This window comes from Bacillus rossius, chromosome 10 (assembly GCF_032445375.1).
Source record: "Bacillus rossius redtenbacheri isolate Brsri chromosome 10, Brsri_v3, whole genome shotgun sequence".
NCBI classification, from domain to species: domain Eukaryota; kingdom Metazoa; phylum Arthropoda; class Insecta; order Phasmatodea; family Bacillidae; genus Bacillus; species Bacillus rossius.
The window spans coordinates 40,478,116-40,502,483 of NC_086337.1; the positions used below are offsets into that span (position 1 = coordinate 40,478,116).

A 24,368-nucleotide genomic window follows, 5' to 3' on the forward strand; every position below is an offset into this window, starting at 1 on the left:
TTTATCACTATGGCCCTCTCGCCTTGCTGAATCGGTTGAAAATATTACCACCAGATGTTTACCAAACGTCACTTGCGATAAACGTACGACACGCGATTGTTTAAATTAAAAATAAACTTCATTTCCGTGACTGTATACTTGTATTAGAAAAAATCTATGCTAATAATAAAACTGTTTGAGTTAAAACGTCTGTACATGGATGAATTGATGAACAAATGATTGTAAATGGCTATTTACATTATATAGAACTAAAATATATCGTTTAAAATTATTTATCTGTTAGTCTGTTTGTTCCAGCAAAAATTGAAAACTACATGACGGATTTTGATGAAAACTTTTTTCATTAGTAATTTCTGTGGCTAACTTAAAAAATATGCTAGTAATTTTTTTTTTCGTTCTACATTGGATAAAATGATGACAATATTTTTTGAAATGGCTTAATTAGAACTAAAAATAAGTTGTTTTTTTTGTAAAAAACCCGTGATTGTTCCAGCACCAATTGAAAACTACTTGGCAAATTTTATTGAAAATTATTTCTTTTGTAAGGTCTTTGGTTATCTTAAGAACTAGACTATAATTAACTACAGAATTCCACACTAAGGGGGTGAAAAAAGGGTGAATATAGTTTAAAAATAAGTAATTATACCTCCAAATCTAATGAAGTTTTTCAAAGATATTGTGTACCAATAATAAACATAAGAATACTAACAAACAAAATTTTGCCATTTTGCGAAATTCAACCACTAAGAGGCGGAAAGGGAGTAAATATTTACCGCCTCGACTTGTCGGTTAATCTTCAAGTTCCCAATGATCCTCGTTCAGCGCTCGAGACACATGGTGCAACTGAAAATGTGGCCGAACCATGGTCAATCCAGTTTCCGACAGAAGATCATGCTTGCAATCATATGGTGCTACTGGCCACAAGACTGACGTTTTTTTCTGTGGCTTCTTTACATTACTTCGGCAACAAGACGATGGGAGAGGGACACACACAACAGTTCTGGGGGGAAAAAATCGAACATAGTTTACACTCACAACAGTTCAGGGAAATAATCGAACCTAGCCGAGATCAAGAAATTAGGGTACAAATCGGTTGGAGTGACCTCGGGGAAGCCCCAGGAAGACATAATCTGGACGGTCAGACCGGAATTCGAAATTGACTCTTCCTGAAGGTGAGTCCAATGAAATTTCTTGGCTTGTGGACATTTAGTCACTTCGAGGGCAAAGGTTTCGCCGACGTTTCGGTCGACACTGCAATCGCCGTCATCATTGCAGGATGCCACCCTGATGATGGCAACTGCAATGTCGACCGAAACGTCGGCGAAACCTTCGCCCTCGACACGGCCAAGTCCCGCAATCCAATAAAATTCAGGAAATAATCGCGAAAGTTTGCGATTATTTTGTGAGTCCAATATTTTGCAAATGGTACAACTCTCTGATTTACGCCAACTCCTGGTTCCTTATCAATCTTATCAGTCCCGTAAAAATATTGACGAATTTTACATGTTTCCATACAGTTATGGTTAAATGTTACGCAGCTAAGGCTGTAACAAGAAGTAAGTCTGAGAGGATAATAAGTTATCTGAATGCTAATGATATGCAGCTTGCTAGTACGTCAAAGAACTGCTGGTTAATAAACAGAACGTTTAAAGTTGAAGTGGAATATTTTACAGTTTTTTATATGAAGGCACGTGGCCTTGGGAAGAATATACTTAACGTGTTCCCGGAATGTTTATTATCTCAGCTCTAAGACAATCACCTGTCATCATTTCTTATTTTCCGGATAGGTTTAACGATTGTCAAGCGAGTTCTCTGCGAAAAAAACTTACTAAAAACGCCTAGCTGATGATTTTTTTTGTAACTCAACTTTCAAAGCATATTTATATTATGCACTACTTAACATCTGTAAGTGGTGTACTTACTACTTAAAGATAATAAAATTTTCCTGTGATTATGTAAATGATTTAAGTGATTATACGAAAGGGGAAAAAATTATTTTCATTCAACCGGAAGCTGTGTTGATTATTATGCAGCTTATTTTCAAAGAAATATTATTAACAATTAAATTATCAAGCGTATTTAGAGGTCATTAATAAGAACAAAAACTGTATTATTTTATGTAAATTATCAGCGTTAGAGGTGATCTAAGTTGGCTCTTTTAGAAAAGTTATGTTATGAATGTGGCTAGAGAAAAGTAATTTATGAATAAGTAATTTATAATCGACATAAGAAACATTTTAAATATAATTAGCATTATGTAAGATTTCTTCCAATTTAAATACTTCGGAATTATTTTAAAAATCATTTATTTGCAGACCATTCGAGCCTGCACGTCCAATTAAGATTTTAAAAATCAAATTCAACATTTTCTTCATTAAATTATTTTCGCTGAGGTTGCTTGAATTGTGAGTTCTAACCATGGACAAGAATTCACCAAATTTTGTCGTTGACATGGAAGCTGCCATCTTCAGAGTAGCAGTTCCACAAGCCTAGCAACCTCAGACATTGGCTGCGAGAAGCCAGTAATACTGTTGATTTTTATTGGCTGAGAGGATATTTTATTTCCAAGCACTTATAAAGTTCTTTCAGGGATTTAATTCCTACAGGAAACTTTATATCCCTGCTTTTCGTTAACTGTTTCAGGCAATTTCCATTTTAAAAATATTTTTTTTGTAATTATTAAACTTCATAGCCATTCGACTGTATTAAATAGTATCGCTTATCGTACAAAACCAATCACACGCAACGTTTTTAGGCAACGCAGTTCACATTGTTGCGGGTAAGACGTGGCGTGCGTACAGGAAAACTTCTCACTTTTACGAACTGCGCAATCCTGTGAAAAGACGGAACACGGAGACGAAAGACTGAGTAAAATATCTCAAACCTCAGATAACTGCACAGTCAAGTCGGTACGTCGCGCAGAGATACGTTGTTGCGTGCGGACACTCGTTCCGTCTTCCGTTCCGTTTAGAACGTAGTTTTCGTTTGAGGGTGGCCCAAACAAACATCATTCTAAATGTATTGTTTTTAAAGACAGTGACCGTCTGTGATCTAAGTGTTTTTGATAGTTTATTGAACTATATAGAAAAATTACCCTCGTTTGTGGCAAGTTAAAATGAGAGAGTATAGTCTTTAGTGACAGTGATAAGAAAGTGCAAGCATACGAAATGGTGGTACTGAAGTGGAAGGATCTAGATCGCGCGAGAAACACCTTCAAGTAATCCTTGCTCAGAACCCTGGAGATGTTTAAGATTGTATCGGCATAATCGCCGTAAAATACAAATCCTTGTAGCTTTTGACGGTTGCAAGATAACTTAGCGTTGCAATCAACCTTTAATTGGCAGAATTTGACTTTCTCATTCCGGTGTTTGGCCGTTCGACGTGGTGCGTCACGAATGGTTACAAATGAGTGTATAATACACTGATGTCCAATGCGTAAGTCATTGCGCCAATCTTCAGAGTCGTCTTGCAATTCATGAAGTAACCTTATATGAGAACATTTTCTTCTCTTCGACGGCCAGCGCCTACACCACCTTGAACAATTTTTCCCGAAATGTTTCGACCATTGAGTTCTAATAAAAACACGTAGAAAAAATAGAAAAAAAGTAACAATTCCTCCATGACTGTCCCGTACTAATTTACCGCTGAGTAAAGCGGGAATTTTACAGTTCACAGGGATGAGAGCCACACCCGAACAGTTCCGAAGTACTCCGAAGTTTGCCGATAGCACGTGAAAAACATTATATTGCAACGGATTTATATTTTTTACAGTCACAGAGTATTTTAAACTGCCGTAACCTACCTAACCAACCTTTCATTTTAGTTACGATAACCTAACCTAACCTATCATACAGGAAAAAAAAATAATAATGAACTATTTTTTTTATTACACTGACCGAACATAACCTAACATTTACTTCGGTTATTTTCGGAACTGTTCGGGTTGTGGTAGTAATGTAGGCTATCCGAGCAGAAAATGTGCGGGTGGAAAATCGGAGGTGTTAGTGTTTCGTGTGCACAGTTTTAACTGCGCAGTTAGATCGTTGCTCAAAACGCTGAGCGTGGACAGGCTTTTACAAATCACGTTGCTTCCTCGGTCGTGTAATACATACGCCACAAAAGATCACGGCCTTCAGCCGTACAATGGCAGCCTTGCGGCTAAGTCAGACCACCCGTCAGCCTTGAGGGAAGACGAACACCGCCAATTTATTGACCACTTCCTGGTCTGGAAGTTACTACCCTCCAGTTTGAAAAGTTTTTTTTCCATGATGACAAAGTGGCACTTTGTCATATTATGTGATGTCTTTAGCATGACAAAAAAAAAGACTATGTGAATGTATTGAGCGTGTATTACGTTATATATTCGATTCCATGATAATGTTTAGTTCCACACAAGTAGGAATCATCGCATGTTTTCTATATATGCCGTCATAAATTATTAAAGAAGTGTCAACAGGTTTGAATGAAATGCAGTACTAGCGTAATTAGCATTGTGTTAATCCTGGGCAAGAACATATTTTATAAAAAAAATTTACAGGAGATTTTTTTTTGCATGAGTAGGCTACCTACTGTGTCGGTTAAGTTTTTTTCTGCCAATAAATATAAATACAATTTTAACGTAATGTAACATGTATTAGCCTTTCGCAAAATCTGGAAACATGCGATTGGAAACAAGAAGAATGTTTCTGCTTTACACTTGACCAGTTTTTGGAGGCTCTATACTCAATATTCAAAGTAAGTGAACTTGATAGGCAATCTGCGTAAATAATCAGTAATCTACCTTTTAGCTTAAATCGATTTTTTAACACTAGCATTGGAAATAATTATATGTTGGCTAGAAAATAAAAAAAAAAATACTCAAATTTAGGCCCAATAAATGTTTTTAAGCTGTCCAGAGAAAGAGCACAACGCATGCGCTTCGATGTGTCTCATTTGGCAGTACTTTGAAATAAATGCCTGAAAAGTATTCACGGATCGAATTAACGTCTAATAAAATCCAAATCTCTTGCATGATCTTTCAAACGTGCTTCGAATCTTAATCTACATCTCAAAACAAAGAAATTTATGTTTGAAGAATCATTCTATCGATAGTTTTTGTTTATATTTTAATAGCTCTTCATGAAGTTTCAAACTTCTCAAAACATTGAAGATTGTTGCATATAGCTACAAACATTTCTTCAAAAACTTCTGTAGAGATAAATAATGTAGTCATAGTGAACTCATAGTTGCAAAAGTTTGAACTTCTAAATTTTCCTTCCTCACATAGTCTTATTCGAATTTATTTTTGATGTATACGGAATTTGGTAAGAGTAATTTCGTAAATGGAACGGCAGTCGACAGGAACGGAAATGTGTAAACGCGGTGCTGCCATCTGTGAAAGTTTCAGAAATCCCGAAAAGTCAGCGTAGTCGCGTTATTCATCCATATATATTGTTTTCGTGAACGTTACAGATCTAATACGTATTAAAAATACATGTTATAATAGTACAATAAACCTTTAATAGTATATGCTATAATTTATGGGCATAGTGATAACTTAAAAAAATGTTAGGATCCTGGCATTACAAGTTTGAAAACCCTTAGTTAACATTGTAATGTAGAGATGGTGCAGCGTTCATTATCCTGTAGAGACACAACATAAATATTCGACGCCACGGTCAAAAAAAATTAATGTCGTGATGAAAAAATTTACTGTTAAAATTTTAAATGTTGAATCGTCTCAATAATGTTTTGGTTTTAACGTAGGAAGTATTTACAGACTGTTCCCAGTTGTTTAAGCAAAAAAATAAATTATGCAAACACATATGTACTTAGTATTATAATGTTTTTTTTTAAAACGTTTCAGTTTAGAATTTTTACCTTGATTATCGGATCATTTTAGAATCATAGAAATTTTTTTTTTTAATGGCGTTCGAGGATATGTGGTGTGTGGTTGTATATAACTAGAGACCCGGAAATTTCGCGGATTCATTTAGTCGCAAGCTAGAATGCAAACCTTCACACTCTCGCACTGTGTTCGTGATTGGCACGCAGTTATCTGGACACGCCCCTCTACGACCGTGAGCCAATGATGCCCAGCTAGGAGAGAAAGTAAGCGAATATCGGCAGTGCCAGTTCACGGGGATAAAAATGTTCTCGCTAAGAAATCAACCAATGGGGAAAGTAAACATGCGGGTCGAGCACACCTATAACTTTGAATTCTATCCCGAGGCCAGATGAATCCGCGAAATTTCCGGGTCTCCGTATGTAACCTACTTTGGAGAGTGGGATTAGGCTGCGGTGAACCACCGCGGACTCACCCGTCAGCTCCGGCAAGTGCGGCTGGTAGCTGAGCCAGGCGCGCAGGTGCTGGATGTTCTCGTGGTGCTCTTTTGGGAAGCTCGTCTCGGCGAGGCCGTCCATGAACGGCAGCTTCATGTCGCCCTTCATCGCTGCAACTGCATGACACATTGGACATTAACTGAAGGGTGACACCTCAGCTCTCCGTGTGCGAGACAGATTTCTCCAATAAATAATAAAGGCATATTTCTATTGCTTCGTTCCTATATGTAATCCCTGTAAGGGTATAATAGGAGATTTATCAATCTAGTAATAGTTTTATCTTCAAATGATATAATCTTCATATTAACTTATTTTCAAAAGGTTTATCGGGGTTAGTGAGAGATTATATTGACTTGTCCCCATAGTTAATGTTATATGTATATTATATATCTTCATGTAAGATTAATTTCCTCTATCCAAATAAATGTTAAAGTAAACAAAATAAATAATATTAATCAAAAAATTTCTTCTTTCTTCAGAATCTTCTGAATATATGCCATCACCAAAAATTATAATAAATATTTTCTTCACCTAAAAAGGGGTTTTAGACTATTATATTTATCACATCATGAAAGTGAACAAATTTTCCTTCTTTCTTCAAAAACCTTAAATATATTCCATAACCAGAACAGTGCGAGACACATGGCTTGAAAGTCGCGAGGAACTAAAATGCGTGACAACGGCGCTTGCCATCTGTGGCACGTGGTACGAATAAAAGTTCGCAAAGCCAAAGGAAAACGTTACAGTATTGACTTTTTAAAATGAATTTTTAACAACAGGAGCAGCATTTCAAATTAAAAAAAAATACTGTCTGAAATAAGGTCCAAATACGGCAAAAGAAGGCAACATTAAACAAAAGTAAATTATGGAACAAAGTACAATTTCCTTTAAAAATTTGAAACATTCATCACCCACCAATTTCATGCCTTCCGAACTGATTTATTTAGCAAGCTTTAAAGAAACGAATACTTTAATTTTTTTTTCTCTCGTGAATTAGAACCCTTTGGACCTGTAAATATAATAATGAATTAACTTTGAATCAATAATTATATGTATAATGTAAAAGTTTTATTTGACATTTCTAATCATCACATGGCTAGTAAATCAATCAATGTGTCAATTGGGACATGTTTTCGAGGCAGCAAGTGCAAGCTGCTAGTTCAGTGGTCGTGTTTACATCTTAAGTTCGTTTATTAGAGCTTAACAAATTCGCGGATTCATCCAAACAGCGTGGAAAAATAAAATAAACTATTTTCCAAATATTGCTTCGTGTCTGGTATACCTATTTTTTTCCCCCCCGCTTAGGTTGATAAAGTAGCACGGGAGCAGGGCAGTGGCGAGAGAGGCCTGACTGGAGACAGACGTGCAGGAGTGTTTAGTAAATGGTTGCGTACAGACACATTGTTTTCACCAAAAGCCCTGTGAATATACTAGCTGAAGTATCCGGCGTGGGCCGGGATTAACCACCCTTGTGAGCTGATACTCAGTCGTTGTGTCTAGCAATACAAAGAATATCGCTGCCGTATTTCAAGAATGTAGGACATACACACGAAAAACGGGACATTTTGATATTTAACATCCTTGATTTTTTTTTTAAATGCAGATAAGGAATGAACAAACAATGCAACAGCCGTGGCCATGGTTATTTTCTGCCAAAAAAAAAAAAAAAAAAAAAAAACGGAAATTCTTCTTCATAAAATCTTTACCACCCCTTTAAACCCCTTTAGGGATGGATTTTTTTTTTTTTAGTGAACCCTTGGGTACTAAAGGATTATTTACACCAAAATTTCAAATCTCCAGTTCTACCCGTTTAGGCTGTGCTTTGTCAGTCAGTCAGTGTTAGAGTTTTATAAAGGGGCCCGCCTCGTCAGGGGTGTATGTGTGTTAGTGAGGCGGGATGATAAGCGCGACACTCGTTGGTATTTCTAGCGCGGTGTCGCCTCTTAGCGCAACTGGCGTGCAGTCTTCTCGTAGTCACAGGATAACACTGTGGAATTTGAGCGGTGACCGTAGCATTATATGGCGGAGAAATGAAGATAAAGGTGTAATGCAAGTCCCTTAAGTACTCTGAAAACATGCGTTTTAGCCATTTTAACTCTTCTAAAAATACAGTTAAAAAAACTCAATCCGAAATCAAAAGTACTTTTCGGCCGTCGGCGAACTCTTGAATGCTTTTCGTAAGCAGACCCCCACTCGGATATCTTGCGTAGTATTGAAATCGCGTTGTTTTTTCTTTCCTGAAGCTCTGCGCACCGTGTGTGTGTCCGGGTAGAGGCGGAGCCCGTAAGTAGTAGATCAGTTCGACCGGTACTCACCAGGTACCCGAAAGATAAAAAAGAGTCCTGAAGGAAGGCGGACGTGTCCCGGTCGCTACCGCCCCGGGCGTCGGAGGACTCTCGGAGGACACTCGGAGGACACTCGGAGGACACTCGGAGGACTCTGCGACGGGCTCGGTAGCTGGCGCGAACACCGACTGAGCTCCCTGGGATCTGCCCCCTGCTCTCCCCCAGGTATTCCGGCTGACCTTCGCGGCGACCTTCCAAGGGGCCTGCGCACTCTCCCGCCTGGTCAGGGAGGGGGGAGCACGCCGGTGACTCCACCGCGGCATCGCCTCCGGACTGGAAGGCACGATCTTCTCGTCCGTGCGCGCACGGCGACTGCGAGACCTGGGCGGCGGGGGAAACGAGAAGATGAAGGTGTGATGAAAGTTCCTTGGGTGCCTTTAGGAATATCTTGTGCTGTGTGTTTCACGCCTAAAAATTATTCTGAATTAAAAAAAAAAAAAAAACCACACACACGCTTTAATCATTTTCACTCCTCTCCTTCTCTCTTTATATATATATACACACACATATACACACACACACGGAAACAGGACCACTGAACCGTCCTCTGCGTGTGCTTAAAGACACCACTCGGATATCTCAAGGTGTTTTCAAATCACGTGGGTTTCTTCCGAAGCTCTGCGTAACGTATGTTGTGTGCCCTGGTAGGCGGGAACATTCAACGTTCAGTCTCACACAACAGATTGCTTTTTTTTATTTTTTATTTTTTTTTAATTTTAATTTTCCCCTTCTTTACTAGCTACTAATAAAGAGATTCCTCTGTAAACTTGAAAAGCTCTCTTGCGTTTGTTTTTTGGGACATAAATTGTTTTTCCGCCAAATGTATTTATTAAACGTTATTTTTGAACTGTAAAAGTGATACATAATTGTGAACACTTGGTGACCTTTTACCGTTATCAGATATTATTAAGGAAATCTGAGATGAAACTTAAAATGCAAACATACCTCCCCCAGAATAAAAGTAATGACAAGAAAAAAAATTCATGGCATTGTGGTAGCGAGACTTGACGTATCGTCGATGGGGAAGTGATTATGGACGGTAACCCATTATGAAACAGACCAGGGACACGAAAAGAACCGTACCTTTAATTTGTCAGAAAGGGGGAATCCTACCAGTTCACGGGAACGAGAGCCACAACACCCGAACTGTCCCGTAGTTTTCCGAATTTTGCCGATTGCTCGTGGGTAAGACGAACAACACCCCCCCCCCCCCCCCCCATCAAGGAACCGTATCGCATCAAGATTTATATATTTTACGTTCATACAGTATTAAAAATAACGCTAACCTAACCTAAAAAAAACCTTTTAATTTTAATTTTTTTTCCCTTCCGAAAGAAAAATAAAATATTATTTATTAAAGTGTTCGGACATGACCTTATGACTTCGGTAAAGGTTCGGGACTGTTCCTGTTGTGGTCGTGGTTGACATCAGTGGCTGAAGTGATCTCGGGGGAAACCGCGGAAGTGCGGAAATTAGAACGATGGTTGGACAGGGTTTCAAGCGAACCGCTCAAAAATTAGGGTACCATCAATAAAAACTAAAGTTTGAGTTCGAACTATCCCACACATTTAACCAGAGGCTCGAATAACCTCAAATTGGTAGTTTTTATACTTTGTGTCAAAAAAACATACATTAATAAAAATTATTGGCAAATTCTAAAAAAATACAGTAGGGTCATCCCTATCTTCAAAAATAGGTGTACTATCAAATAAAAATAAATTTTAAAGTTATAGCTACATTAAAAACATTGTGGACGGTTGATTTGGTTTGGATAGCTACATTAAAGATATGAGATAGAACCGGAAGGGGGGGGGGGGGGGGGGGGGGGGAAGCCAGTATGAACTTCGGGTAACTTCGGGTGTGGCTCTCTCGTCTTTGAAAAAAAAAAATGCTTCCCGCGATCGCACGGGCCGGCGGACGAGACCATGCAGTTGTGGTTCCCCTGTCCGGGCGACCTTGGACGGGAGTCCAGCGCCTTGCCGCTACGCCGAGCATGTCTGGGATCCGGGCCAACTGCACGTGTTTGCGCGGAGCGCCGGTCCTCGAGGGGCGGGAACATTAGAGGCGCAAATAATAATAATAATAATAAAACAAAATAACGAAGAAAAAAAAAATTGAGGGACGTACGGGGGAAAAAAAAATTAAGGATTTTTATTTTTAACGTACGGTAATGATTTGCTTTTCAAAAAAAAAAAAAATTCATTTCAATGGGAAATGCTAGTTTGTACTAACTATTTAGAAATATATATTTAAAAAAAGTGTTTAAAATTACAGTTTACATAACTCATTTTTTTACTACTGTAGTATAAAACTGCAATAAACATTTTTTTTTATTAAATTTAAATAAGAAAAAAAAAGTCAAACATGTATTTGAAAACCCTCAGTATTTAGTGGCACATTGTGCTGTTTTGAAACTGACAGTATATATACGCTTGAATATGTAAAACATTTTTACTTTCGGGGATGGAGCTGATGGAAGAGATAAAAAATGAGGTAATGGATTATCTGCCCAGAGCGCTGGTTTCCTGGAATCAGGGCCCGGATATGTCCGCACGGGAAATATTTACATAGCAGAAACTCCTCCGAATTACAGATTTATCATTGCAAATCTGTTGATATGGCTTAATGGAAATCAGAGAAATCGGAACAAACATCTAAATGATATACGTTCACCGATTTTTGCTTCGCAATTAGTACCTCTCCGCCATTGGCGTCCGCTAATCTATCAGCAGAAGCTCGTCAGCCAAAGATTTCTTTAAGAGGATCATACATACTTTTGAAATTACTTGTTAGTATTTATAACCAATTGCTTTTACGTGAGACTTGTATGCTTGATGTGGCTAGTGATTTGCAGGTGTGTCATAATAACGTTTTGTGAACATTGTCTCGCACTGCTGTTTGCACGAGCTATTCCCACGAAAAGTACTTATTAATGTTTACGGATTCACAGCAACTTTCGTCAGAAAACCCACGATGCAAATCTTTTAAATAATAAAAAAAAAAACACGTTTTCTGAAAGTCACGAAAACAATTACGATTTCGAAAACAGCTGTCTCGGTGGCCTTATTGGCCTTATCCCCTCACACAGTCTTTTCCAAGCAATTAAAATATTTAGTCACGAAATGTTGTTTAGCGGCTAATATTCCTTTGTATCTCGGGTCATCCTGCAGGCAAGCTTGACAAGACTCTTCATACCCTCGCATCCGGCATTAATACTTTCATCTTCCCAAGACCTGCACATCATACATCCGCTGTCATATACTTTACAAATTCAAGCCTTTGTGTCGCTGTACAGTTTCAAGGCTCCACTATTCCCGCCATTAGCCAATCTCTTCCTTTAGGTAAACATTGTTAACACGTTAAAGTAAAAAAAAAAACCGCTTTAGAAATGCAGTTAGTTGTCTCAGTATCTTATTATGAAAGTTCAGTAGTTTCTATTAAAATTAGAATTTTTTTTTTTACATATTTTTAGGTGGATTAACAAAATTAAGTATTGGTATAATATATCAGTTTATGCGTGTTGCTATTTCACTATGATCATTTCATAGACTTATGAATGCAATTCAGTATATCCATATCCATCTGTAGTACCCATATTTTCAAGAAGAGATGAAAATAATTAAACCACAGTAAGTTTTTTTATAAAAAACATTAAAAATGTTATATATAAATTAATATCAAGCCAGAATTGATTTTTTTTCCGTATCTGGACTTTTAATTCAAGTTATACTAACCAATACCTTATTAGGACCCTGTAATTATGTTTTCTTCCAAGAAATGTATAAGATATAAAAGTAATGTAAGATAGTATATTTCGAACGCACGTGTGCACTACACCGAAATATTAATGTAAAATTACAGATAATTTTGTAAATTTGTGCCGTTACACGAAAACAACTGTATCACTACAAAATAGTGTTCGATGGATACTGGTTTCGCGTTCTTACCCTAGCATTGCACATATTTATATCGTTAATTTTTTTTAAACTAAACTATTACATAAAAAAAATCCTGTTAGTTTTCCAAAAAGTGTCTGGAATTTTCAAAACTAGCAACAAAAAAAAAACAAACTAAGTGTGTAGCTCCCATCTACCTCTGTTATTGGGAACATTCGGTTGGTGTGTGCAATCGATTTTCCCCTTGGTTCGCGCTGAGTACACAGATGGCGCGCGCGGCATATAAAAGCAGTGTTCCGGATGAAAAGATGCCGATTTGCCAAGCTGAAGCAAACTTCGTGGGATTCACCGAGACATGTTGCTACGGAGACACGGCAAGATTGCCGCGTTCAGGGCTGCAACTAGAGTCTGTGGCACCCGGAGAATTAATGGATTAATGCGCCCCCCCCCCCTCTTTTTTTGCACATACCACACCAATAAAGCGGGGGGTCCGGCGGCCCTCCCACGGAAAAATTGTGCTATTTAAGCATTTTCCATACCTACATGTAACAGTTTCTGTACTACGTAACTTCCATGCAAAAACTTTTTACCAGTTACCAGTTGTAGTAGGAATTACAATGCAAGCGATTTCGGCGCCCCCACAGCTTTGCGCCCGGGGCGTATGCCCCGCTTGCCCCCCCCCCCCCCTTAGTTGCGGCCCTGGCCGCGTTTGATACTTTCTCTCCTGTGACCAATGCGTGCGCTGGGGGAGGGGGGAAAGATCGGGGATATGAATTCACCCACCCCTTATGTGAATTTTAAGAAATTTAAAAAAAAACCTCTTATTCTCACCCAGTGACGGCCATAGATTTGGCATAGCCTTGGGCCATTTACTTTTTCAGGGTGTAGCCGACAAAAAAAGAAAAACAAATGCCCAGCAGGCATTCACCGAAGAGAAAAAGCTCAGAACATTTACTTACAAAAAACCTCAGATCGCTCATGTACGTTGAACAATTTTTAATTTCATCGCGATTACATTAAATTTACGAACTTCTAAATGAGGGATGCGGCCTCAAAAAATCGAAGAGGTCTTCGTGGTTCCAGATAACTGTACCTTCGTAGAAACTACGTCTGGATTCGGTTCCGGAGTTCTGTGTACGGTTCTGAACAATATAAACAATGGCGTGGAAGAAAAAGGAGGGTTTTCACCGTAGACCTTATTAGTTTTTCTAGATTTAGTTAACATTCCAAGATGACTACTGTGATTCATGTTCAAAGTTGTTTAACTCGGTTACTGTAAAATTTCCACACTATCCGCGTAATTTTACGACGATCCTTGAATAATTTATAACCAGTGTTCTATAATCAAACTTAAGAGAAAAGTTTTAGCAGTGTATCGTTACTATTTTATACCACAATCATTCAATTACTCAGGATAAAAACATAAGAGGTAGAAAGGCCTGGCTGTAGCAAAAAGTTCATCCATGCATAGTATATATATATATATATATATATATATATATATATATATATATATATATATATATAGGCTATATATATATAATGATCCATAATTCAATGTCAAGCCAAGAACATTTGATAGGCCAAACAATTACAGTTTCAAATTTAAAAAAATGCATAATTCATAAAGTGTCATATTTTTTGAGATGTAAGATTTTTTTTTTTTTTTAAGTTTTCGTCTGCCCACCACTCTCCACCAAATTATTAAATACTTTGACTAAACGTTTTTGTTATAACCATACTATTTATAACAATTCAAATTAAAATAAAACATCATTTGGCAGAATCATGCGGCAAAATTTTTTTAATCGGGCAAATTTGACTAGTCATACTGTAAAAAAAATTGCATTGGTAACTTAGCAAGTTATTTGGAAAAAAAGCCTAGTTAGGTAAGTAATTTTTTTATAGTGTGATAAGTCAGAGTAATCCGATAAAACATTATTGCCGCCTAAGTGGTGCAAAGAATTCCCCTCCCCCAAAGTATAGCATGTTTGAATTTATTTAAAATTGTTATCTATAGGTATTAGGGTTATTCATGATAGTGTATCAAAATTTTTTATTCATTGTATCTCATAATTTTGTGCAGGGTGGGGATTTAAAAGGTATCTCATAATTTTGTGCAGGGTGGGGATTTAAAAACTTTTGAATACATGCCTATCGCTCGAAAACTGCGACACTTTTTGATTTTTTTTTTCTTTTATTCAGAAACGTCATTAATGTTCCTATAAACTATTCTCGGATTGATGTTGAGTTATGGGAGATCCTGTATATCGATGCTCTACTTACGCGATCGTTAGTCGATTGAAAAAATAGAGGAATCAAGGAATAAACACTATATAATACGTGAACCCTTGACATTTAGTGTACCCAGCAACTGACTTAAGAACACTGTGTCTGAGCCAACTTCACCTCATCTGTCCGGTCGAACATCGTATTGCCGGAACGTTTAACGTAAACAACTTACCGGCTATAAACTTTCCTGTCGTAAAAGTTAACTTCCAGGTTAAAGGACCATAGGTCTAACGTCACGAGTAAAGATATATTAGGACGGGGTTTCCTGTCAAGTATAATTGTTTTGGGAGTTAAAAATTATAAAAGGACGAGTTCAAATCGAAGCTTTAACAAATTGGACCCGGTGGAAAAGTGTGTGTGCTTACACGAGTTAATGAGCGTTAAAGTTAGTGCAGTGCGTACGCGATCTTTAAGTCTCGACCGTCGAAAGTAGGACGTATTTAAAATTTTCGTTATCAAAAAATTAAAAATATTTTTCAAAATCGTTCGTCATAAAAACACAAAATAAACCCCTGTACCGGGGGCGTACGACCGTCAAGTTTTCATCCGGCCTCGAAAACCTGGTGAACAGACTTGCATTCGGTGAGAGTGAACGGATGACGTGGTCAACCGAAGTTGTGGGTCAGTGAACCGAGGGGAAAACTTCTCAACAACTGGCAGCTCGTGGAAGAGTACAAGAATTTAAGATAAATTGAAAAATAAAGGCACCTTCGGGGTACGTATATAAGACCCCGGGGTGGAGAGAACACAGTGAGACAGTAGCCAGTCCAGCACACACCGTCGCCGATCGGAGAAAGTATAGGGAACCTGTCGGTCGGAGTCCAATCGAGAGGCGAGTGGTCGATAAGTCGTTGGAGAGATGAACGGGTCGGAAGCTCACCGTGAGAAGTAGCGTTGCTACTGCCCAGTTTATTTGCGAGTTCAGCGACGCCACAGTCCGTAGCATTGTTCGAGGAGCGGGTCGGGGGGGGGGGGGACCGGCAGCTCGGGCGACGAGTCCCCGCTCGCCCGGCGAGTGCTGCTCGGGCCAGGCGTTGGTTGGGAGGAGCCCGCGACGCCTGGCCTGGTGGAGGCACCTGGCGAGTGCCGAGGGAAGCAGCTACAGTCGCCGGGACGCCCCAGGATCGGCGACTCGCTCCCGCCAGGAGGCAGCCAGCGAGCGCCGGAGCAGCGCCGCCAGTGTGTATCGAGGCCGAGCTAAGTCTACAATATTCGCCCGCAATCCTCGGCGGAGAACTACTGGAGTGATCACTGAGCATCCGAGCATCAGCAACGCAGCAAGTTTCTCAAATTGCTCCAGGAATTGCTTTGAACTTTTTTTTTCAAACAAAATAAAGTGTCCATTTTATAGTTATACATTCAGTCGGACAGACATCTCATCGGCTTCTGGGTTTTAAAACACTCGTGCTGTACTTTGTCACAGTAATTTTATAATGTTAACACAGTATGGAAATTGCATCTTTCACTTACTAATGGTAACGTCTATCTGGGTTAGGTGGGCAAATGGTTACTGGTCACTTTGCCTAATATAGACGAGTCGAGAGAGTTCAAGTTATAGGGTGGAGCTTGACTCCGTCATTCCATATGTTTATTAAATCGTTGTATAATCATATTTGTCATAATAATAATAATTTGTTATGGTCTGAAGTTGGTCTTACTTTTGTGTGTTCTGTCCACCTGCGTATCATTCCATCACCTTCCATAATATCCCTAAGTTACAGTCTGCAATAGCTTGGTAAATAAACAAACAAATAACTATGCCTGCTTTTTCCTCAGAATTTTACAGTAAAAAATATTAATTAAAAATAAATACGCATTTTGATTTAGTTTAATTGGTTCTATTTTGCCACTTTCGATGTATTTAAATATGCATATATATGTGAAGTCCAAATATATATTTACACACACATACATACGCTTTTATATCAGACCACTTTGGTATACGTAACTCTATTTGAGTGAAAAAATTAAAACGTCGCCCAAGCTCCTGGTTTGTGATCACAGATATTCTTTTTCTTTGGCAACTTTTTATGGTGAAGTATATAACAGAAACTTTTTGTTTTGGCTAAATTTGATGTATTTTAAGGAAACGAATTTATTAAATAGTTGGAAACCATCCATTTTACAGAGTTTAAGTTTTTTTTTCTTCGATTATTTGCTCCTGAAAACTCTGCGGCTAATTAGAATATAAATTCGGAGAGTCTGAGCTGAGTTGCAGCGAAGGGCACGCCGCATCAGAACGACGGCGCATCGCTCGATTCCGCGGGGGGGGGTTTGTTAAGCTCATTCCGTGTCCCAACTTCCGAACAGCACCGATGGGAGCGCACGTCTCGGAGAAGTCGTGCTTGCGTCCCGCGTGCGGCCTCGACAACACACGCGACGCTCGACAGCGACTCTTTTGTTTTCCCTCCTTGTCCTCGACGACCGCCCCCGGGGCCCCAATCGCGAGCACAGAAGAAGTGCAATCAACGCGCACAGTATGTCAGCCTCTGTAGCAAGAAAAGTTCAGGGCCGGATTTGCATGCCCGTGTTTTTATTTGACGTGACAACGTCTAATAAATCGATGAACCCCGGCTGCACGCACGAAAAAGGATGACTCATTGTCCCGTTACGCTTTGTCCCGTTACGCTCATTGTACGCTTCCGCCGCATCTATCTCTCTTCCACTCGATTGGAACAACCATCGATTTGACTTTTTCGAGGCACATTAAACTTGAAACACTCCCATTCGTTTCCTACTCTTCCTATCATCGTCCTATCCTTAACAGAATAACACAGATTGGAAGAAGTTAAATAGCAAACATGTATAAAAGTTATATTTAAAATAATCTGTTCGTTAATGTATGAAACATATTTGAATTAATGAGTGCAAATAAAAGTAAATTTATCAATTAAATTGTAGATTTCATTTCACTCCTTCTTGTATCCATACAAGATAGTGATAATTCAATAAAAATGATTCAATTTTATTCATAAAAGTATGCGATCATTTCATCAATGTTTTGTTATGACGTCACGTTAAACTATCGTCCGTTAACCGACTTTACAGACAACCAATTTTTTTTAAAGCCACGGTGTTACATAACCTCTAAAATGGAAGCTGGAAAAACTGGAATTTTTTTATTTTTTTGTTTTGCACCGAGCGGAAAATATTTAAACCAAGTCGCGAGAGAAGCTACTAAATTATGCAACTTCGAGTTGCTTTCCCCGGGGAAGAAGTTGACGTGCGGGGCCCGAGAGTTACGTTTGTTCAGACACAAGCACTGCAACACGAGAGTGAAGGGAACATCGCAGCAGCAGTTTCAAAAAATCTGTTTTCCCCGTTATTTCTACTTCGCTGAAACTCACAACCAACAAAACACGGTCGGAATTAGTTAGAAAATAATATCGCACACCTGAGTGCATTAACAAGGAATAATTCATGTTTCCTCTTTTTTTAAAAAAAAAGTGGGATGTATGCACCGAGACACTCAGTAATTGAAGGGGGAAAAATTTTGTTTCCATAGTAATATACGTTATATTTTTATTATTTTAGTTTCCCACGCGCTTGTACATTGCCATCACAAGAGATAATTATTTGGAATGTAAACAAATTAAAAAATACATAAAACGTCTGAAGCTCTCTGACAAAACTTAGTGAACACGTCTCTCATATTTGTGTTTTATTATTTAATATCGAACATCGTGCGAAATATTTAAGGTAGAATGGAAAAAAAAGTACCTTCAATATAAACTTTGTAACAATTTTATTTTGTGAAGCTCATATTTTAAAACCGTTTGATGATGTAACAAAATAACATTTCTTTGATTTAATTAGAATAAAACAAACGACAGTATCAGTTAACCTCTAAGAAAACTAAAAGAAAACACCGAAGGCAGGAACCGCTTTAAGCACAGATATTATTGTCGCTCATTGCATGGGAATCGCTTCCTTCGTCTCAAAACCAACACTTTGAAATTGTTGTGAACGCTACATTATTGCGAGGTACAAGATCGATTAGAAATAGTACCTCAGCTATCATCTTTATTACGTCTTAGGAGCGAAGGTGCGACTCAAGGGAGAGAAAGGACTCGGTACGTCTCAACAATACTTTCACAAATTGCTGTAACGTAAGCTTAGCAAATGACTTTGAGGATAACAAGTGCGTCACCCACAACTGAACATAAACGCGGATTTATGTCAGGAACACATTCGTATGACTAGTATCGAATTGTACGTGGTTGGGTTCTGTGTCGATTGGACAGACTTATTTAAAATCTTCCTTATGACCGAGGTCTTTATATTTAATACTACCGCAGACAAAATATTATTTTGATATGTAACATCTATGATCTCGGTATACGACAGCTGGTAGGAGTAATTTCGTGAATGGAACGGAAATCGCATGGAACACTAACCACGGTGCTGCCATGTGTGGCAGAGGCGCGAACCAACGTTCAAAAGGACAAAGAGAAACTTTACAGTATTAATTGTTTAGTGAATTTTGAACGAGATGGCCAGGATTTTAATGAAATTCCTTGTCGAGAATCAGGTTCAACGCCGTTGTTTAGAATTTTTTCAACCCTTTTCCGCTTTTATCGGAGCCATTTCAATATATAGTTAAAAATTTCTATCTGCTAATCAAATGATTCAATAGTCAACGTAGCTGCTCCGGCAGCAATTCTAGTGGCGGTTTCGGAAACTACGCGTGATTCGCGTCAAGAAATGTAGTTTGAAAAAAAAAAAAACAATTTTCGTATGTATTTATCACTCTCGGGATTATTTTAAGGAATATCTACGTTAAATTTCGTGTTCGAGTTTCATATTTGCAACATGGGAACACAAGAATGTGCTAGTTACAGAGGTTAGATGTTACACATATTTTATCTGATAGTACTGAAAGACTCGCTCAAATGTTTTTATTTGCATTAGTTGCATTGCAAAAATTCGGTGAAATAATTTCCAAGATTCAAAGTACTCTTTTAAAATGCTTAATTACAAGGTGATATGAATTCTTGTGCGGTTTATCGTCTTATCAGCGGGCGATGACCGTAAAGAGGTCAACAATATTCAACCCAGGATGAGGCTAAACAGGCACGATCAGGGAATTCGATAACCTGGCGGGAAAACTTCGTACAAACTTTTCTCATTTGGTTATAATTACGTCGTTATTCACGTACTAGAGGTGCTCTCGACCGCTGGCTTGAATGAAACTGTCCCTCCACCCTGAACTAAATTACCATGCGGGGCAGACCCCTTTCATTTGACAAGATCATTCGTTCATAATTCATATGTCTGGATGGCAGGCATTGTGCAAAATAGATTGGTGCAGATTCATTTCGCGCTCTATGAAAGGATCATAAATTTACAAGCGCCGTAATGGTTCTCTCCCTCGAACGTAATTCAAACTGTATTCAGCTTACGGAATCAATTATCATGTTAACTTGGCTGTTATGCTTGGCCAGCCAACTGCTAAACGCAGGGAGCGTTCTAATTATGCCGAAACAATGAAGGAAAATGTGTCCACATAAACACTGTAGTAGGGAATGTGACGTATGGGAAATGTCAACCGCATACAGACGTAATATAGAGCCATGAAGATGTTAACAGGTAGTAGGAACGTGCAATGTCAGCTGAAGATTGTTACCCCCTGCATGTGTAGAGCGTATAGGCTTCGGCCTGAGACGCACTTAGAGTCTCTCCCTAACCCAGACCCCTCCCAAACATACTTAGTAATTAATTAGGTTAGGGAAAAAAAAATGTTTAACCCAAGTGCCCGCCCTTGCTTTTGCCCGCCGCACACGGTACAATATTCCTTACAATATTGTATGCTAGGAGTCGTACTGGCTCTACTACTTGTTTCTTCACTCGAATTCAAACTGGATACTAGTAGCTGTACTAGCTGGGCTACTGGTTTTGCGTAATAGACTGCGTCCTATTTTCGTTGCTAGCTGTGTTACAATATTTAAGGAGTGGCCAATCAGAACTCACGAAAACAGCACGAGGGGTTGTTTACACTTTTAAGCGCGCATGTCGTGATAAACATGGACGGAAAGAAGTGGAATAGTGACCAACTCCTCGTTTTAATAAATGCATACAAAGAAGAGCCTTGTTTGTGTGTAGTAAAAAATGTGAATTATCATAATACAATTATGTTGTGGAAAATATTCTCTTAACAAAAGTAGTAAGGCAGAAAGAATCGTGTGCAGCAGAAACTTGTAGCGCACCTAGTGTTTCAGCTTGTAGCCTACACAGTACAGAAACCAGTAAGCATTCTAGTAAGCAAACTAGTAGAAAATATTGTACCGTATGCGGTGGGCTTTAGTAGATATTTTCTACTCTTCCAACTCTTCTTCCTGAGCCATCCTTCTATTCCCGTAGCCAACCCGCATGTAATTAATGTATGAAATTTGCAGTGCCCAGGATTTTCCCTGTGTCTATGCAGGTTTTACCTAAGCCCAACTTATCTAGTTTTTAACCTAGAATAGTCAGTGAGGGGAGTTAGTCATGGCTAAAACGTTGCCATGGCTGGCCAATCCCCTCCTAGCACATGATGCATGCGTCCTCTACTGCATGGTCATAACCTGCATGCTTAGAGCGTATAGGCTTCGGCCTGAGACGCACTTAGGGTCTTCCCTACCCATACCCCTCCCAAATACACTTAGTTATTAGTTAGGTTAGAAAAAAAAAAGTTTCACAATGTTTCACGAAAACATTGCATTGAAATTCGGCCTTGAAATTTTACTCCCATTACGCCCAAAGAAGTTTCACTTTAAAAAGAACAAATGGTAATTAGCAAGTGAATCATTATATGTTTACACACATAGGATAAATAAAATATAAAAATTTAAAATATTCATTACAATTTAATCAAATAAACCTTAAGAACACTCATATTTAAAAGCACCTCCCCCCCCCCCCCAAAGCACGTTGTTTTTCCTGCTCGTGTAACACTGTCTCAAACGAATGAGCATTACTAGTCCCAAGGTGGAAGATCAAGGTGCCTACGACGAGGTGAAAATAACAGGTTAGCGAAGCGAGCCAAGGATAAATTCGTCAACGATTACGAAGACCTTCACCGAAGGCAGTTTGCTTCGAGTTCAGTCAGTTTCTCAAGGCTCCGCCTGCCACACGGTGTGCAGAGTGCTTTAGATAAAACACGCTGTTTGAAAACTGCTCAAGATATCCGAGTGGCGTCTGTTTGCGAAAAGTGTTTAAGCAGAAGAGTGAAAAGGGATAAAACGCGTGTTTTCAGGGTAATTTTCTAGACATGAAAAACCCGGTAGAGATTATTGAAAGGACTCAAGGTACTTACATTACACATTTATCTTCATTTCACCGCCACAAACCTATTGTTTTGGTTACCGCTCAAATCTCACAGCTGCCCCATGCACGACGAGAAGACTGCGCGCTTATTCAGAACCTTGCGCTTAGAGGCGATACCGTGCTAGAAACACCAGCGAGAGTCGCACTTGTCATCCCGCCTCACTACCACATATACACCCATGACTAAGAGACTTTCAGTTTGACGAAACAGTTGTTCGATACATATGCAGGATGCCGAACTGAACCTAACGTTGTCGAACGTTTACAACCACCGTTTAGTTTGTATAGACTATTACAGAAAATTCAGTACATGAAATTTACCAAAAAGAAATGGGAAAAATAAATGTACTAGCTTCAGTACCCGGCGTTGCTCGGGGTGAACTCAGGGTGATATATTGTCCGCGAGTTAAAGCAAATTGCATAGCGCTATATGACAGTGTAGTGGACATAGAGAAATGAAACACAATTGCTGTTTGTATGTCCATGACCTATGATTTTCAGTTTACCCATGGCGATCGGTTAAACGGTTAAGAAGGTGATGCGCTGCAGCGCCATCTAGTAGCGAGTTAAAGCAAAATGGAGATCGCGAAAATATTCTCCGTGTTCAAATATTTATGTCAACCATTTTTCATGGTGATCGGTCAAAAGGTGTCGGAGTTTAATGACGTCATACATACATACCAACATTATGTATATTTATATATTAAACACGGAATCATTAATTCAAAAATTTACTAAGTTTTTTGTTAAAATTTTAGTGAAATTCGAAAAACTGTTTTAGATCATAAGTGATACGGAAAAATAAAACAACATCTAACAGAAATATGGTACAAAGATTATCTGTATTCTTAAGTTATTATTCACATGTTAAAAATATTTATTTGGATTTTTAGTTTAACTTACTAATAGCAGTCAATTAAAATGCAGCGGTTAGTTATAAAATGTTAAAGTATTGTATTTATCTAATTTGAAGTGTTTAGTGAGAACTACCATAAATACATAAATGAAAACTTAATTTGGTGATTGTTGTGTTAGGACCTTCCTACTCCGTAGTGGTTAAGTATAATTATTATGGAAAACATTAACTATCTTGTTTCTTAAGTCTCACCACAATAACTGAAGCTAATAATAGTGCTGTTATGATAGGTACGCTAAAGAATAATAATGTTATTGTTCGCAAACAATAAATAAATAATACCAAAATAATAAATGTGCCTTCGTAACGTTTTGATTCTTTTATATTGGATAGGAAAGCAAACCTTTAATACGAATACATCTTTTTTGATTTACGATTTAGTTTCAGCGGTTTCCATACTTTACGTAAATTTACTATACAATTTTCCAGCAACCTGAAGCGTAAAATAACCTGTCTCAAATGACGTCCATTGAAAATCAACCAAGACACCGTCTCAGTAAAGAAGACAGAGGTACAAAGATTTAGTTCTCAAGCCCTGATTATATAACAATTATTTTATTAAATGAACCCAAAAATGCTACCGCCTGAATCGACTTCTTACCACTAATTACTCGAGATAGATAGTAACTGTGTATATTTAAGCCCCAACGCAAGGCGGTAAATAATCCTATTCAAAGGGATGTCTCAGATATAGAATATATACCAGCCTAGAACCCAAGGCATGAAGGAAATCTTCCGAATAATATACATCAGAGATGGCGGTTCTAAGTTGATCTCGTACATTTAGTGTTGGTAAATTTATTTTATTGTCATCACTATTACTAAATAGCCATTCTTGTAAATCTAACTCTCTTGGTTCAGTTGTATGGTTGCAAATGTTTTTCGCGAAACCTTTTTATTATTTGCTAGCTGTAAAATCTCAAGGCAGTGATCATAATCATGAACACTTGCAAGCATTTTACTTCTGTTACGTTATTATAAAACACTCAGGCTAGTTAATAAAAGTAGACAAAATCCGTGTTGAAACATGAAATAAAAGACAACTAGCACAATAAATTTACAGGTAGTGTTCTTAAGTAAAAAAAAAAAGTGTGACCAAACCTTAAGCTCTTCTTTCAATGACATCAGTATATTCTAGAACAAAGTAAAACAATACAAAAATATTTGGAAACAATAAAATAGCATTTTAAATGCTTCTTTAAATAAATAATGGATGTTTATGATTGGTTGTTGCTCAAGCAGTAACTTTATTTTTCACGAAATGAGTATACAGCTGTATGAATTCCTAAAGAC

General features: G+C 38.3%; 1 protein-coding gene across 2 annotated transcripts in view; it reads right to left on the reverse strand.

The window, feature by feature from the left end:
- The window catches only part of LOC134536015 (alpha-tocopherol transfer protein-like), a 342,792-nt gene that overhangs the window by 14,743 nt on the left and 303,681 nt on the right, over positions 1-24,368 (reverse strand). Inside the window, exons 1-2 of one of the 2 annotated variants that reach the window (XM_063375509.1) lie at positions 8,637-8,795; positions 6,300-6,437 (exon numbers count right to left, since the gene is read on the reverse strand). In XM_063375509.1, the coding sequence (XP_063231579.1) occupies positions 6,300-6,429 (130 nt within the window). In that variant the 5' untranslated portion in view covers positions 6,430-6,437; positions 8,637-8,795. Of the gene's footprint in view, positions 1-6,299; positions 6,438-8,636; positions 8,796-24,368 lie in introns of those variants that run through there. The other variant, XM_063375510.1, reaches the window with a different exon arrangement.